The 14,860-nt window shown below is 37.3% G+C and overlaps 1 protein-coding gene across 4 annotated transcripts in view; it reads right to left on the bottom strand.

Moving 5' to 3' along the window:
• Window positions 1-464: 464 nt before the first annotated feature.
• Window positions 465-14,860, bottom strand: part of RBM25 (RNA binding motif protein 25) — a 36,270-nt gene continuing 21,874 nt past the window's right edge. For all 4 annotated transcript variants that reach the window (XM_044436963.1, XM_044436960.1, XM_044436962.1 and 1 more), the window contains 10 exons: window positions 11,379-11,659; window positions 10,639-10,843; window positions 10,107-10,196; window positions 7,671-7,744; window positions 5,002-5,152; window positions 4,275-4,599; window positions 3,733-4,007; window positions 2,853-2,951; window positions 1,974-2,021; window positions 465-1,845 (listed from right to left, as the gene is read on the bottom strand). In XM_044436963.1, coding sequence (XP_044292898.1) covers window positions 1,753-1,845; window positions 1,974-2,021; window positions 2,853-2,951; window positions 3,733-4,007; window positions 4,275-4,599; window positions 5,002-5,152; window positions 7,671-7,744; window positions 10,107-10,196; window positions 10,639-10,843; window positions 11,379-11,659 — 1,641 coding nt within the window. In that variant the 3' untranslated portion in view covers window positions 465-1,752. The remainder of the gene's footprint in view (window positions 1,846-1,973; window positions 2,022-2,852; window positions 2,952-3,732; window positions 4,008-4,274; window positions 4,600-5,001; window positions 5,153-7,670; window positions 7,745-10,106; window positions 10,197-10,638; window positions 10,844-11,378; window positions 11,660-14,860) is intronic.

Below are 14,860 nucleotides of genomic sequence, written 5' to 3'. Positions count from 1 at the left end.
AAGAGTTTGGGTATTTTTCAGCAGAAACAGGCCATATTATTCAGTGTTCATGTCACTTTTTGGTGTCCTCTATTTTTAAGTTCATGAGACAGAGGACACTAAAAAGGGATGAGAGAGGGAGGATGGCAGTGGCACTAACAAGATCATGGGAGGTGGGGCAAGGGTTTTGCTGGGTGGCTCTGCATCTGTTCCCCATAACATGCAGTTAAGTCCTGCCAGGTATGAATAAATACTAAAATGGCTGTGGGTTTTCTCAGGCTGGCTTGTTTGTGAAAAATAAACCATCCTGCAGAAACCTTACTGGGTTCACACAGTACAGCAACCCAGCATCATTGGTTGACCATGGTGGGTTGTCATGTGGAAATGAGGTCACTGTGATAAATTGGGATATCAACAAGTGTCAACATATCCATTATTTCTGAAATACGTCCTAGGCAGTTACAACCTCAAAACATAAGTCAGAGTCCAGATCAAATATATACATTTTAATATCTGAAATATTTACATGGTGGAGCCTTTATAGTCCCATTAGTTAAGAACAGTTTTTCTTCAGCTGTCTTCTTATAATGCAAGAATCCATTAATTCAGGGTCACAGTTACACCTTCTAAATAGGACAACCTGTATTCCTTCAGGTAAGGAGAGATCAGAAGAGCGGCTTTAAAAAAATGAAGATGATTGTTGCTTCCTGGAACGTATTCATCCTGCAATCCCGAAGGCCCACAACAAAGACTTTTTACTTGTGTATGAGATTTTTAAAAATGCAGTTACAGTACATGGTTCCTTATACCACATCAGCATATGTATAAAACTCATACAGAATAAAAGCAGGAAATATCAACCTTGATTAAACAGACAGCTTACAGTACAAAAGGAGTTGCCACAGCTGACCTGATGGTATACATAAAACATTTTTCTATGGTGTGATGACATATGATTTACTATTGTAAACTGTTGTGCTCAAGTTATATCTTTAAACCTTTCCAAAAATAGGTCCAACTGGCCTATAAATTTTAAATAGTAAAGAGTATTTAAGATGTCAAATATTTATTAGTAGGAGGGCTAAAATCAAAGATTTTTGTGTACTGTTTATCCTTAATTAAAAAAAAACCAAGTATGCGTGAACTGTTATTAGCATAACTTGAACAAAAGGCTTCATATAATGAGCAGGAGGGAATCAGTAGCTTTACAAGGATGGTGGAGTTGGTGCAAATCCATGTTCTACAGGTTCATGTATAAATATTATGGTCCAACAAGGGAATGAGTCCACATCCATGCAGATGAAAAGTGTTTGCCAGCAAAATAACTCCCATCCACTTTTGGAATTTTAATGTTTATTGTAATCTTTAAAACTAGAAGGAAAGAAGGTTGGTGCATTTACATAAAATTCAATTATTTTGGTATTGGGTAAGAGCAGATGTTTTGTAAAACATGGGTCTTTTTCATATTTACAAGAATCAGTTTAGAAGAAGTTCAGGGACTGAATACAGCAGCTGCAGTTTATAAACCATACCTTTAACTGTACCAAGTGAATGAAAAACCAATGCAGGATTCAGATAATTACAACCAAGGAAGCTGAGAAATAGGGAAAGGGGACCCCAGTGTAACAGAGGATGGGGGGGGGGGGAATTCACATTTTCTACATTTAAAAAATACAGGTCTCACAAATGTCTCTGGGGACAGAGAAACTTCAAAGTTCTTCAGTGATGTGAAACAAAAATTGAAATGGAGCCCTAAAAACAAAAAAGGATTCTTTATTTCACCAGACCAATCTTTTTGGCTTCTGTTTCATATATCAATAATCTCCACATTTTGACTATAAAAACTTCTGCTTCTTCATCTAGCACCTACAGCAAGAAAGGAGAGAAAAATAAAATTTAGGGCATTTAAGTCTATTTTGTGGAAGCAATGATTGTTATTCAGGTGAAGAATTACATTTATACATGTTTGTATACCATTTTTGGCCTGCACTTACCATAGCGACATCATCCAGGATGCTTTGTGGTGAACTATGAGCCATAACCTGAAAAGAAACAGACAGAAGGTTGGGGACACAGCACTCAAATGGAATAATGAAATAGCTTTTGTTACTACAGGGACAAGATTTCTAAGTAACAAATTTATCAATGGCAAGATTTGTTACTTTTCATTTTGAATTAAATCCTTTCTAACAAATAAAGCAGTTACCCACACTGAATGGTTTGAAAGGTAAGCCAGAGTGTACATTTTAACATTTCCTTCTTTGATTCTTGTTGAGACAGTACAATGTTATTTGCAACTGCTTGAGTTAGGCTGGTGCAGAACCAAGCCCTCAAATTATTATAGTTAGAGCAGGTCATTGCTCCAAAAAGAACAACCTACAAGAGTCTTTACATTATAGGATATATATCCAACACCAGCATTTCCACTCCGGGCCATCGTTTTTAAAGCACATTAACACAGTCCTTAGTTTGACAAAATCTGTACATCCCTGTGTCTGGTTTCTTTCTTTCTGTTGACTGATAGAACTACATTTTGGGGAATGATAGTAGGTGCGAGAATTTAATTCCTGTTTGAAAATCTGCAGTTGCACAAATCCCATCCCCCAAAAGTGTTTAGGAAGTGTGCACCTCTGGACAATTGGGAAAATCCACAGACTGGGTTTACAGAAGTCTGTGTTCATTTGAATCTCTTGGATTTCTCTGATACTTCTAGCCAGCATATATTTGTGCACAGAAGACTAAGCAACACACAAAGACTGTCAACAGGTGGTTGTTGGGGTTTTTTGGATAAAGCATAGTCAACTAGAAAAATACAAGTGGGGAAAAATGTAGTACATGCCACTCTAAGTATATATTTATAGATACAAGTTTACCTTTGAGCAAACAAAGTCAACTAGTGTTGCTTCTTCTTCACCAATATATTCTATTATTTTCTTGTTGATCCATGGTCTAATTCGACGTTCCATTAATGTCTACAACAGAAAAAAGTAACAAGTTAGTTTCCCATTGTTTTGTATTTGCATCACACATTGTTATAATCCATAAATCAGAAAACAAACCTAATAAAATTGATACTTTAATTGGTACAGAGCATCCATGATTTACTTTTGAGGATAATTTGTTCTAGAGTTTCATTATAATGAAATAAATGGAGAAAATGTTTGGAGTTGCAATCCTATAAAAAATTGCCTCAAGTCAATGGGACCTAGTTCTGATTAGAGATACATACAATCACGCTGTGGAATGGCCTTCCCTTCTTACAATAAGCTGTAACTTATTTAACAGCAAGTTATCTTAGTCCTGTCAGTTCATTAAATAGGCACATATACAGTGATTGTAATATGTAAAAATAGTAAATGTTTACATCAACTGAAGCTCATGCTGGTTGCTTTAAATTTTACTATCCCTGTGCTCTGAAAAGTGTGAGTTGGAGAAGGGAAAAGTGCTCTGTGCTTACAAGTGTGTGGCAGGGGGAGAGGGTGCGCACTCATCTGTATTACTCTGATCTAATACCTGTTGAATCCCTCAAGATTGAAAACATTATCCATCCCTGTTTGAAATCAAAATGAATATGGAAGCAGAGAATTTTATTATGTTCTATTTTACAGTTTTAAATTTTGGAGCATCCTAGAGTCAGCTGTTGGGAGTATAAAAATATACAATCATCATTAAGTGTTCTTTGTCAGACTATTTGCATTGACAGATTGCTGTCCGGGAGGTCATATTCAATATTTTATAAAAAGCTGCACTCACTGAATCCACGATAGACCAGTCTAGAGGATAGGCAAATAACTCTGGTTTGGCTGTAGGGATTTTCTCAATTAAACTCTTAATGTGTTTGCGCTTCTCTTCGGTGTTGACACTCCCTTTGGAGGACCCTTTGTCTTCATCACCATAATCTAAAGGAACCAGTTTCCTTTTCCGAGGCATGTCATCACTGTCTTCATCTTCAAATTTATTGAAGACACTGTCCACAGTAAGTTTCTTTCTTTTCACAGCATTGGGCTGGTTAGGGCTATTGCACGCACCTACGCAAAAAATTAAAATCAAGAGGTTATGAACAAACTATTTCAAAAGGGCAAGGGATCATTAAAGGATGATAGAATTGAAGACTTTTATGCTATCCGTTCTCACTTAGCTCTCCAATGGACCAAATATACATTCTGAAGGTGTGAAGCAGGAAGGAGCAGCGAGAACAATAATTAGACTTGAAGTTAATTGTGGCCCATTGTGAATACAGCTTCTTTTTTCTACTTCATCAAATCTTTTAAAAGGAAAGCAAAACATAAACTTGCCCAGTTTGAGGCTAAGTCCTATTTTAGGTCTATATTCCTCTGGTTGTTGCTGATCAGGAGAGTTTTCATGGGGGATGATGATACCACAGGGAGATTCATCCCCAGGGGTATTAGGTGTTGCATTGCCACTTGCTGATGAAACAGATGGAGCAGAACTGATGGGGCGTAATGTTGGCTTAAGGCAGGGTTTTTGCTCTGGTTCCTCCTCCTCTTCCTCAGGCTCTTCCCGCTTCTCTTCTTTTTCTTGCTTCTCCTCCTCCTCCTCCTCAGATTCTGGCTCCTGTTTGGTTTGTGGCTGTCGACGCCTTTCAGCCTCTTGTTCCATCTATAGAACAAGAAAAACTGAGGGAATCAAATTCAGTGATCATAACACTAGAACTGCGATTCTTAATTAGTGTGTTGTAGCAAAACAGTTAAGAGTTGAGCATACAAAGCAAGCCTGGTTGTCCTCTCATTGTAAACTGACAATCCTGGTTAATTCAGGGTAACTTTTAAAAAGTTCAATTCTATTTAAATTTATACAAAATAATCCAGATTAACAATACTAATGCTGCTTTAAAAAGAAATCTGAAATCAAAACCTGCTTTCCATGCAAGCATAGGGATAAACGAACAACATGCCAAGCAACGGGTCAGTTGCAAATCTCTGGGTTACTCAAGTACATGACACAGTCTACTATTACAAGAATGCCAGGTCATGACCATTTGGCAGAAAAGTATTTTCTTACCCTCTGTAACTCTGCATCAGGATCTGGATGGCCTTCTGCAAGAAGACGCTGTCTGATTTCTTCCAGTTCTTCTTTTTCCCTCTTCCTATCCCGTTCATCTGCTTCCATTTCTTTCTCCCTGTCTCGCAAACGTTTCTGCAGAGCACTACCCCTGTAATGTACAATGACATTTGATTTATAGTTTCTTGCAACACAAGCATTTTCTTATGTTTCTGTAGAGATAAGCACACCATAATGACTTTATTCAAAATCTGGACTATAAAATTTGTATTTCATTCTCTAAAAGTCAATAACTTTCTTTCAGGCAAGAAAGTTAAATAAGCAGGTGTCTTATACCTACTCGGTTAACTTTTGTAATTGAGCAGGAATAAACCACTTGCTCCTTGACAACTTGATTAAAGAAATGCCAGGAAGGAATAGCAAATCATAAATTAAAAATACAAGACATCCTATACCTATTATCACTTAAAGGTTAAGAACTTCCTCATTCTTCTACTGAAAAGTCATTTGAGTAGGTTGGTTTTCAGAAAGGAGATTCACATTTGCTGGGTTTTTTCAAGCATCAGCACATTCACAGTTTCAGCTTTGTTCCCTGCAAACAGACCCTGGAGGTAAAGGTTTCTTCAATAGCACGAGGCTCCTTTTACCAGATTAGGCTAGTTCACTGGCCATATCCCTACCAGGGCAGAGAGAACCCAGTTCCATTGATCCATGCTCTGGCAACTTACTTCAAGGGTAGACTACTCTAATGCATTACATGCCACTGAAGATGGTTTATAAAATACAGTTAGTTCAGAATACGGCTTTTAGACTATTATGGGGACTGGACATAAGCATAATATGCTTACACTCTAACTGCACTAGCTCTTGGTCTGTTTCCAAAGTGAATTCGAAATTTAGTTACTTAGCAATACTTTGTAATGTTTTTTATGTAGAACAAATTGAACCTCTTTACCAATGCTAAAATTACAGTGCAAAAATTATTAGACTAATGCAATCATTATACAATAAAAGCAATAAAAACCAGCAGCCATGAAATTTTTAAAAATATTTATTTAAAGCTTTTATATGTCATCCCTTATGCATGGCCTCTCAGGACAGCTTACATGAGAGAAATGAGATTTTTATATAAATAATATAGAATATATATTAAAAAGTATATATATAGACCTATAAAGCTTTTTAGGACTTGGGACAGGGTTCCTGAAAGATCACCTGTAAGAATTATCAGTAAGCATATATTATGATTTCACTGTAAACCATTTTCTAGCTTCCTTCACCAGTTATCTGTGTGAAGGAGTGAGCCCCTGTTGCTTTTTCCCAGTTCCTGCCAACCTAGCAGTTCAAAAGCACGCAAATATGAGTAGATAAACAGGTACCATTTCAGGGGGAAGATAACAGCACTCCATGCCACATGACCATGGAAACCAAATGACCAAATGCTGGCTCCCTCAGCTAAGAAACGGAGATGAGCACCACCCTCTAGAATCGGACACGACTGGACTTAATGCCATAGAGAAACCTACCTCGGTGCTACCAGCAAGAAGGGATTTTCATTAGTGGCACCTTGGTTTTAGAAAGCTTTGCTCAGAGAAGCAGGCCTGGCACCCATTCTGATGTCTTTCTAGCTGTAGGCTAAGACTTTTCTATCGTCCCAGGCATTATAGCTCTTTAAACTGTCATTGATCTCTTTATTTAAATGCTACTTTACAGAGTTGCTGCTGTTTTTTTTTTTTTAAAAAGCATATTAGTTGTTTTATAAAAAATTGGCCTAATCATTTCAAGGGCAGAGCATAAATCTGAATAATTAAACTTTATACATTTTCAAGAGCTGAAAATTATAAATCAGAGCAAAACACACACAAACACACATGAGCAATTTGACATTAAAGCCCTTCGTTTCCAAGTTCAGTTTAAGCCACTGGCTTTGATCTTTAAACCTGTTAATGGTTTGGGACCAAATTACTTGAAGACTGTCTTCCCCCATATCAGCTTGCTCTTACTTGATGAGCACCATGCAAACTTCTTTGTACTTGCCCACCTATAAGGATAGTTAGGTGGGCAAGTACACAAGGGAGGGCCTTTTCCACAAGGGCCCCACACCTCTGGAACAAGGTGACATCAGGGGTTGACCAAGGCCCATCACTGCAGGCTTTTAAGAAGGCCCTGAGGACTTACTTGTTTCCCACCCCATATGCTTTATCATACTGGTGTGGAGCTACAACTGTGTTGTAGGTTGTCTGAGGGTGATTTCTGTAGTCTTTTGGAACACTTTTTATAATTACATGAAAGATGGGCCTAGAAATAGTAACAGAAATAAATTATTTAATTATATTTAATAAATTAAATAAAGATTATGTGTAATCTTTTCTCAACTCTTTTGGTAGACAGGCAGAATGAAAAGTTTTAGAATAAAAACTGCTGCAAGGATTGGTCAAGGACTTTAAGTTGTGCTTAGTATGTGTACTGTGGTGGTGGAGACGCAGGGAAAGACAAGCTGTGGTCATTTCCCTCAAATTATATTGTTGCCTCAGAATCACTGTACTTCCGTAGCACTAGGTCAGATGACATTTCTTGCTGTAACATGTATAACTTTTTATTAGTAACCATGATAAATTAAATGGAGTCAGATAATATAACTGATGTGATTCATTACATAGTAAACATACCTGTAATATTTTGGATCATCTCTGTCATCATCATAATCTTCTAGAAATTCTTTTAGCCGTTTAGCTTCTTTGGCCTATAAACATGAAACACATTTAACAGTGCCTTAATAGTCTTAAAACATATTAGTTATCTCTAAAATGTTTTTTTCAGTACTTTGTGCAAAAAAGCATTTTAGAAGCCAGAAAACTAATAAAATGACACCTTGTTCTAAGTGAATAATTACTACTAGTTGGTTTTCCCACTCTTTGGGGCTGCATTACTTCCTCACCGGTTACTGAACAATCTGATTCTCTCAAATCTCAAAAGTAAAACAGTGATAAGAGAGATTCTGTTTCTTAATAAGTTAGGGTTGGAGGGGGATAAAGTCTACTTCCAACAACGGTTGTCTGCACAGAGAGTAAGAATTTGAAGTAATTTGCATTAGCGCTGATACTCTTATGATAATTTGCTATTATATAAACATGGAAGAACCAATAAGATGTCCAGCTTTCTTTCACACCAAAGAATTTCACATTTTTTTCCTCTAAAAAAGAAGGCAAGCACATGTTATCTTGTTTTTTCTTATTTTTCTGTTGAGTGAGCACACTCTTCTAAATTCATGGGAAGGTGGCAAGTAATTTCAAATAATGACAGATGAGTGCTTTTAGATAGCAGGTGCAATTGTTTAGTGTAATGACCTGTATCCCATTTCCTCCCTGAGGAAGTAAAGCAGGAAAGCGCAACTTGTGGTCCTCCACATGTTTAGGTCTACAAATTTCATACTCCTTTAGGGCTGATATTGAGGCCAAACACCTAGAGGGCCACAAGTTGCCCATCCCAAGCAGCCATGGGGAATATCAAACCTTGCCTTGATGGCTTTATTGCTCAGAACTGTCATTTGAGTTCAAGTAGCACTTGTTCCCTAGTAAGTATGCTTAAGATCACTTCCTAAATATCCAAGTTATAAAGTCCATCAAATGTCACCCCACAACACTTAAGGCAACATTAGATGAGCTTTTGGAATTACCAGGTGTAGGTACAAACTGTCTTAGGAATCTAAGCCTTTCATATAGGCAACACTTGCTGAGTCTAATGCTACAGGAGACCAGTGATATATTAGAATTTAGTTCACATGAAGACAGTATAGTTTTACAAAACTGAGGAAAACTTTTTGAAAATTATGTTCTGAACACATACTGAACATGGTGAACTAAAAAAGCAGGCAACTATGTTGGTCCATTACAAACAATGAAACTGTAGCAGAACTTTCGTGTTACTTTTAGTTTGTCCTAACACAGTAGCTAAGTCTTTACAGTTTTACATAATTCTTCATTCAATTTCAGATGAATCAAAAAAGGCAGCAGGGGAGAGAAAATACCCCAGCAGCAAAAAGGGTAGAGAAACCACATAAACAGTATATTATAGTTGTAAGATGGTTGTTGCAAACAAATTAGATTATATTGCATTCAGTGCAAAGGTAACAGGAACAATAAGATTAAACAACCATGGCCCTTTGATGATTTAAAAAGTATCAGTTATTCAAAACAAACTGCAGAACTAAATGAAAGTCATAGGCCCTTACAAGGCAGAGAGCAGAAGAAACAAAATATTGCATCCATATTATTTATTTAAAACTTTTGTATACCATCCCATCACAAATGTCTTGGGACAGTTCACAATATTAGCAAAGCTGCTATTACGTTTTAGCAATTCACTAACTCTGATGTCAGTGCAAAGCATGAATGAATTTTAATTTTACAATAGGACACCCTAAGAAAAGTGTAGATTGTCATTGCAGAAGTGAGAAGTGCTTTTTCTTGTAGTTACTAACCTGCTAAAATATTTTGTAAGTGGTACCTCAGCTCACAAACTTAATCTGTTCCATGACTCTGGTCGCAATCCTAATTGGTCGCGAGCCAAGTCAAATTTCCCCATAAGATTCAATGTAAATAAGGTTAATCAGTTCTGTAAATATTTTTTTAATCACAAAAAATTGAAACAAAGTAACAAAGAACAACAAAGTAACAGGGTACAGTACAACAGAGAACACTAACCTAGGTGGGGGGGGAGGTTATTGTTTGGAGGGAGAGTCCAAACGATAATTATGCAATAGCAATCATGCTCGGGGGAGAGGAGATGGCCACAATCACGATCGTATGGCAACATGGCCACGATCATGATCGTCACCCATTGTGGAGTTGGTGAACTGAGGCAAAATTTTTCTGAAATTTCGGTTCGCGACCCAATTTGGTTGTGAACTGAGGCATTCGTGAGCCAAGGTACCACTGTATTTGTTATTTATGTTTGTAAGTCACCCTGAAGACTATTTTGGCTGAAAGGTGACATAGGAATAAAATATAACATATGATACTCCAGCAAAGCTACTTAGTATTGCTGTTGTGTGCCAGCAGAGGGATTCTGCTGTTCAGGCACTGGAAGAATAATGAACTGTTTACCATTTCCCTTCGCCTTTCTTCTTCCCTCTCAGCTTCTTTTTCATATTCTCTAGTTTTTTTCCGTTCTCTGATTTCCCAGTTTTTAAGACGCTGAAACAAAACAACCTGTTTAGCATTCACTTGAGAAATAAAATATAGCAAAACTACCTGCATTTATTTTAAATAAAATAATTTTGTTGTTCTAGTATTCCATTCCAGTGAAGACATAATCTGAATCATGTTGCCCAAAGCTATTAAGTTATTAGAATAGAGATAGCATTAGAACAGATATTTTATGTGCAAAATATGCATATAGCAAACTTGTCCCATGCTAATGGGAGCTGAATTCTACTACTGCAACTAGAATTCCACTCAGAGAATAGGGCTTTCTCCCCGCAAAAAACTTCTCCCAGTGACCAAAGAATGGTTGAGGAGGGGCTTCAACTCAGTAGTCTGCAACTGGAGGGAGAACTAGCAGACACAAAAGATCCCCCACCCCTGCAACCAGAAGCATCTTCCGTGTATTTTAGGGTCCCTGTGGCTTTCCAGGTACCTCTTGATAAGCTGCTTCCTTTTCACGTAGTTTCCTTTCCAGTTTGCGCCGCTCATAGGCATCTTCTTCATCCTCTTCTCTATCCCTTTTCTTGTCCTTTTCTCGCTCACGCTCCCGTTCTCTTTCCCGCTCTCTTTCCCGCTCTCTTTCTCGCTCCCTCTCCCGTTCTCTTTCCCGTTCCCTCTCTCTATCTCTACTTTTCTCTCTGTGGACAAACATAATGACAAATGGTTAATACATATAAAATTCTACATTTAGTAATGTTAAAAATAAATTTTAGGTTTAATGAAATCAATGCTACAAGATCCCTGAAGTATCTTTCTATATGAGTTGTATATGAATAATGGTTCAGAGCTCACTCTAACTGAACTTTTCCCTGAACTTCTATCTGACCATAAGTTAGGCATGTCACTGCTCATGCATAGTCATTAGGCAAATACTCTTTTTGAACAGTGACACAGTATACCACTATGCTGACTTTATACTGCTATACAAAAATTTTCTCTATGATGGTATCTGGCTTTATCGACTATCAAAATAAAAGAAGAGGTCTGAGAGAAAAGGCATCACTCTTATAATAAAATCATAAAATTTAACATTGATTGTTTACTGTACTCTGGACTTTTGGTACAAAGATTTCTGATTATCCAGAAATCAGCTCTTCTAAAAAAAAAAAAAAAAAAAAACCACCCAAAATCCACAATGTTATTAACAAGTATTCACTGCAATTGATAATTTACCTAGACCTGCTCCGATCTTTATTGCGGTCTGAGCTTCTTTCGCGGTCTCTTTCCCGATCTCTTTCTCTGTCCCGGTCTCGGTCTTTAGTGCGGTCCCGATCTCTATCCCGTTCTCGTTCACGCTCCCGTTCCTTCTCCTTTTCTCGTTCACGCTCTCTCTCCCTCTCTCTTTCACGCTCTCTCCTCTCTCTTTCACGCTCCCGTTCCCTCTCTCTTTCACGCCGCTCTTTTTCAATTTCTTGTCTCTCTTTCTCCTTTTTGCCTTTTTCCTCCTCCAGTTTCTAGAAACCAAGAGGATTTTAAAAGTTAATTTGTAGCTGTAGCCGGGGACCCACCCCACCACCACACAAAACACCCAAGTCTGGTAAGTGAGCATATCAAAATCACCAATAATTGAATCATTTGCTTTCAACTCATAAGAATGAAAACAAAGTTCTGCAATCGTAAGATAGATTTCGTGCAAAAAGCATATATCTAACATAGACCAGCAATCTCCAACCTTGGACAGAAGGGCAATGCTTTCCTCGTATATATGGATAATTAATTACATAGTGCATTGCCTTTTAATAACTCACAGAACTCCCCACCCTCTCAAGATAGAAAAAAGCTTGAACACAAACAAGATGAACTTTTACCTGACATAATTAATCCTGCCTATGGAGACAAATAATTTAATAGGATGCTGACAAGGACAAGATAGGTGATTACCCCACAATGCAGCCAAGCCAAATTCATCCTACGTAGGGTGGAAGATAAAACAACTTCAAACTACACTGCGGAGTGACTGGAATTGCTTAGAACAGTACATCCTCCCAATAATTTTACGCCCCTAACTTTCTTTTATTTTCTTTTTCTTCTTTTACCGTACATGCTATAGTGTTGGATTCTAAATAATGGGATCCTCAAGAAGGAAAAGGTTGGAAATCACAGAAAGACTAAAAGGTTATACAGTGTACTTTTACGGAATTTCTATAAAGTGCATTTTTTAATTGAAAAAGACATGCCTATTACCAAAACTCCCATGAAGACAATAGAAAAATAAAGTCTCACTAAAATGACAGATAAATCCATCCTTGGAAGCAATTGGTGTGTGTTAACTTACAGATGCTGTGCTAGGACATGGACCGCCAACACTGGATTAACCTTGCCTACAAAGCTATATTTCTGGGAGGAAGAGCAAGTACATGGTTCACAAGTAAACCAAAAAAAAAAAAAAAAAAAAAAAAACATAAGCCAAATATCAGCCTGATGGATGCCAGAATATTATGGGCATGATCCTTCAGTGTACAAAAGTTGTGCCTGGAAGGATCCCATATAGGGCATAACAGAGCCCCTTTCCCACTCCTCTCCTTTCAGCGCGCGCATATATATATATATATATATATATATATATATATATATATATATATATAAAATCACCACACCAGGCTGTTTCAGGGAACGGGAGGCTTGTGTGCAACTCTCCTAGTCCCATCCATCCACATTTACCACTTGCGAAGGAATGTTATCTATATACATTCCTTGACTGAGTGGAGATGGGAATAGGAATGAGAGGAGTACACAAGTCTTCTGTTCCCAGTAATGGCCTGGTTCATTGCCAGCACATGCACCCATGTGCCAGGGAAGAGTGACAGAGCTATATTGTTCCTTATGGGGATCCCTCTGTGTGTGGAGGTAACACTAATGTAGGAAGGATCACACCCCAAGTATACTAAGCAGTTTAACCTGGGGAAAAGAACCCCATTTTGGCATAAAGTTTACCACAGTGAAATAAATTATGAACTTGAACAACAAGGTGTGCATATATTTCTCTCTTTCAACAAAGAATTTAAGACAACTTTAAAAACAATCTTACCTGTCAGACTGTCTTCTCATGCGCACTCATGGACCAGAGAACCAAACAGGGTCACAGTAATAAAATTAATAAACAAGAGCAATATATCTAACCACCATGCTAAAGGGAACTATAAGTAAAATATAGCCAATATGGTGTTAGATACATTGAACTCACAAAAGAAAAGGGTACTCAAGAATGGTAGAAAACAGCCATTATGAGGAGGAAAAGGTGAAAGTGTTCAAGATATGGAAATGTGCAACCTAATCTCTAAGTCAATTGCTCTTGTACAATATAATTCTCTCTTACATGGTATATTAATGTATGCTTATTCAACTTTCAAAAGCAAAACTTACCTCAAATTTCATATACTTTTATAGAAAAGTTTATATACTGAAGTGGTTGATACTTACAGATTATTTTAGTTGTTCCAATAAAATTGTTATTGGTTAAGTTCCTGGATCCCGCCCCCCCCCAAACTGTTTTTTGTTTGTAGTAACATCATAATCAATCTGTCTTGACTTTGGCTCTTAAGAAAAAGAGAGGTATAACATAAAAGCTTTTAAGATGCCAAAGGATGAATCAACAATCATTTCATACAGAAAATCAAGTAACAGGCTGCTTCCATGTAAACAAAAATTATGAAGTAGGAAATGTGACAGGGAAAGGACCAAAGATATGCTGAAGAAATGAGTAAGGAGGGTAGGTAGAAAAGCCATAAAATCTTACCTTGGGTTCTCTTCAGACTCATCTGTGCTGTAAATGGACGCCCCCTGCAATGCTGACACCCTAGCACTCTGATTATTGTTTTATAAACTCTAACCAAAAAACATGCAAAGGTTCACTGTGCTCGCTAGCCAGCCCCTTTTTAAGTATATCACCCAATATATGAAATGGCCCCTTTATATTACAATTAGTTAATCTATTTTAAAAAATAAATTCAAAATTTTTTCCAATAGAATAAATCAAAGGCAGTAACATGCCCAGTTGCTTCTCAAACAGTGAAGCATATTTTGTTTTGTATTTTTAACATTTATTTATATTTTAGTGACTTACTGGGGCTTGGAAATAGGATTATATTTCACCACTGACCAATTTTAAATATCTTCAGGAACTGTTATCCTCAGGTTCTCATTCCCAAATAATACTGGAATATTTTGCATTGCCAGCAAGGCACATCCATTTTTGCTTTTATGTTAGATATGCAAATAAGCATGACCCTATACCCAGAGTATATATTACCATTTTATACCTTCAAACCATTATACCAGTATTAGCAAACAAAGAGCACTCATTTCAGGGGTGAACATTTCACTGGTGTGGAGTATGTCAGCCTTGGTGGGCAGTTTTTATTCCATTAGAAGCTAAACATCAAGATACAGTGCATGCAGAGCTTGCATTTCACAACCCTCGCACCACCCTTCCCAACCAGAACACATTAATAAATTCACATTGCAGAAACTTTTGTAGGTGGGAACCCTGAGGTAGGATTTGCTGTACAAACACATTTCCAAGCCAGTTACCCCTTTGCATATTTTTTTGAGGGGGCATCCATAAATAATAAAAAACAGAAGCTCATACTTACATCCTATTCCATGTTACTTTCCAAGCTGTGTTTTTCATCTTGCATTAGTCACCATATGATCTC

The sequence above is a fragment of the Varanus komodoensis genome, unplaced genomic scaffold, assembly GCF_004798865.1.
Source record: "Varanus komodoensis strain SLA01 unplaced genomic scaffold, ASM479886v1 scaffold3, whole genome shotgun sequence".
Classification (NCBI taxonomy): Eukaryota; Metazoa; Chordata; class Lepidosauria; order Squamata; family Varanidae; genus Varanus; species Varanus komodoensis.
This window is presented reverse-complemented; position numbering and strand designations above follow the sequence as displayed.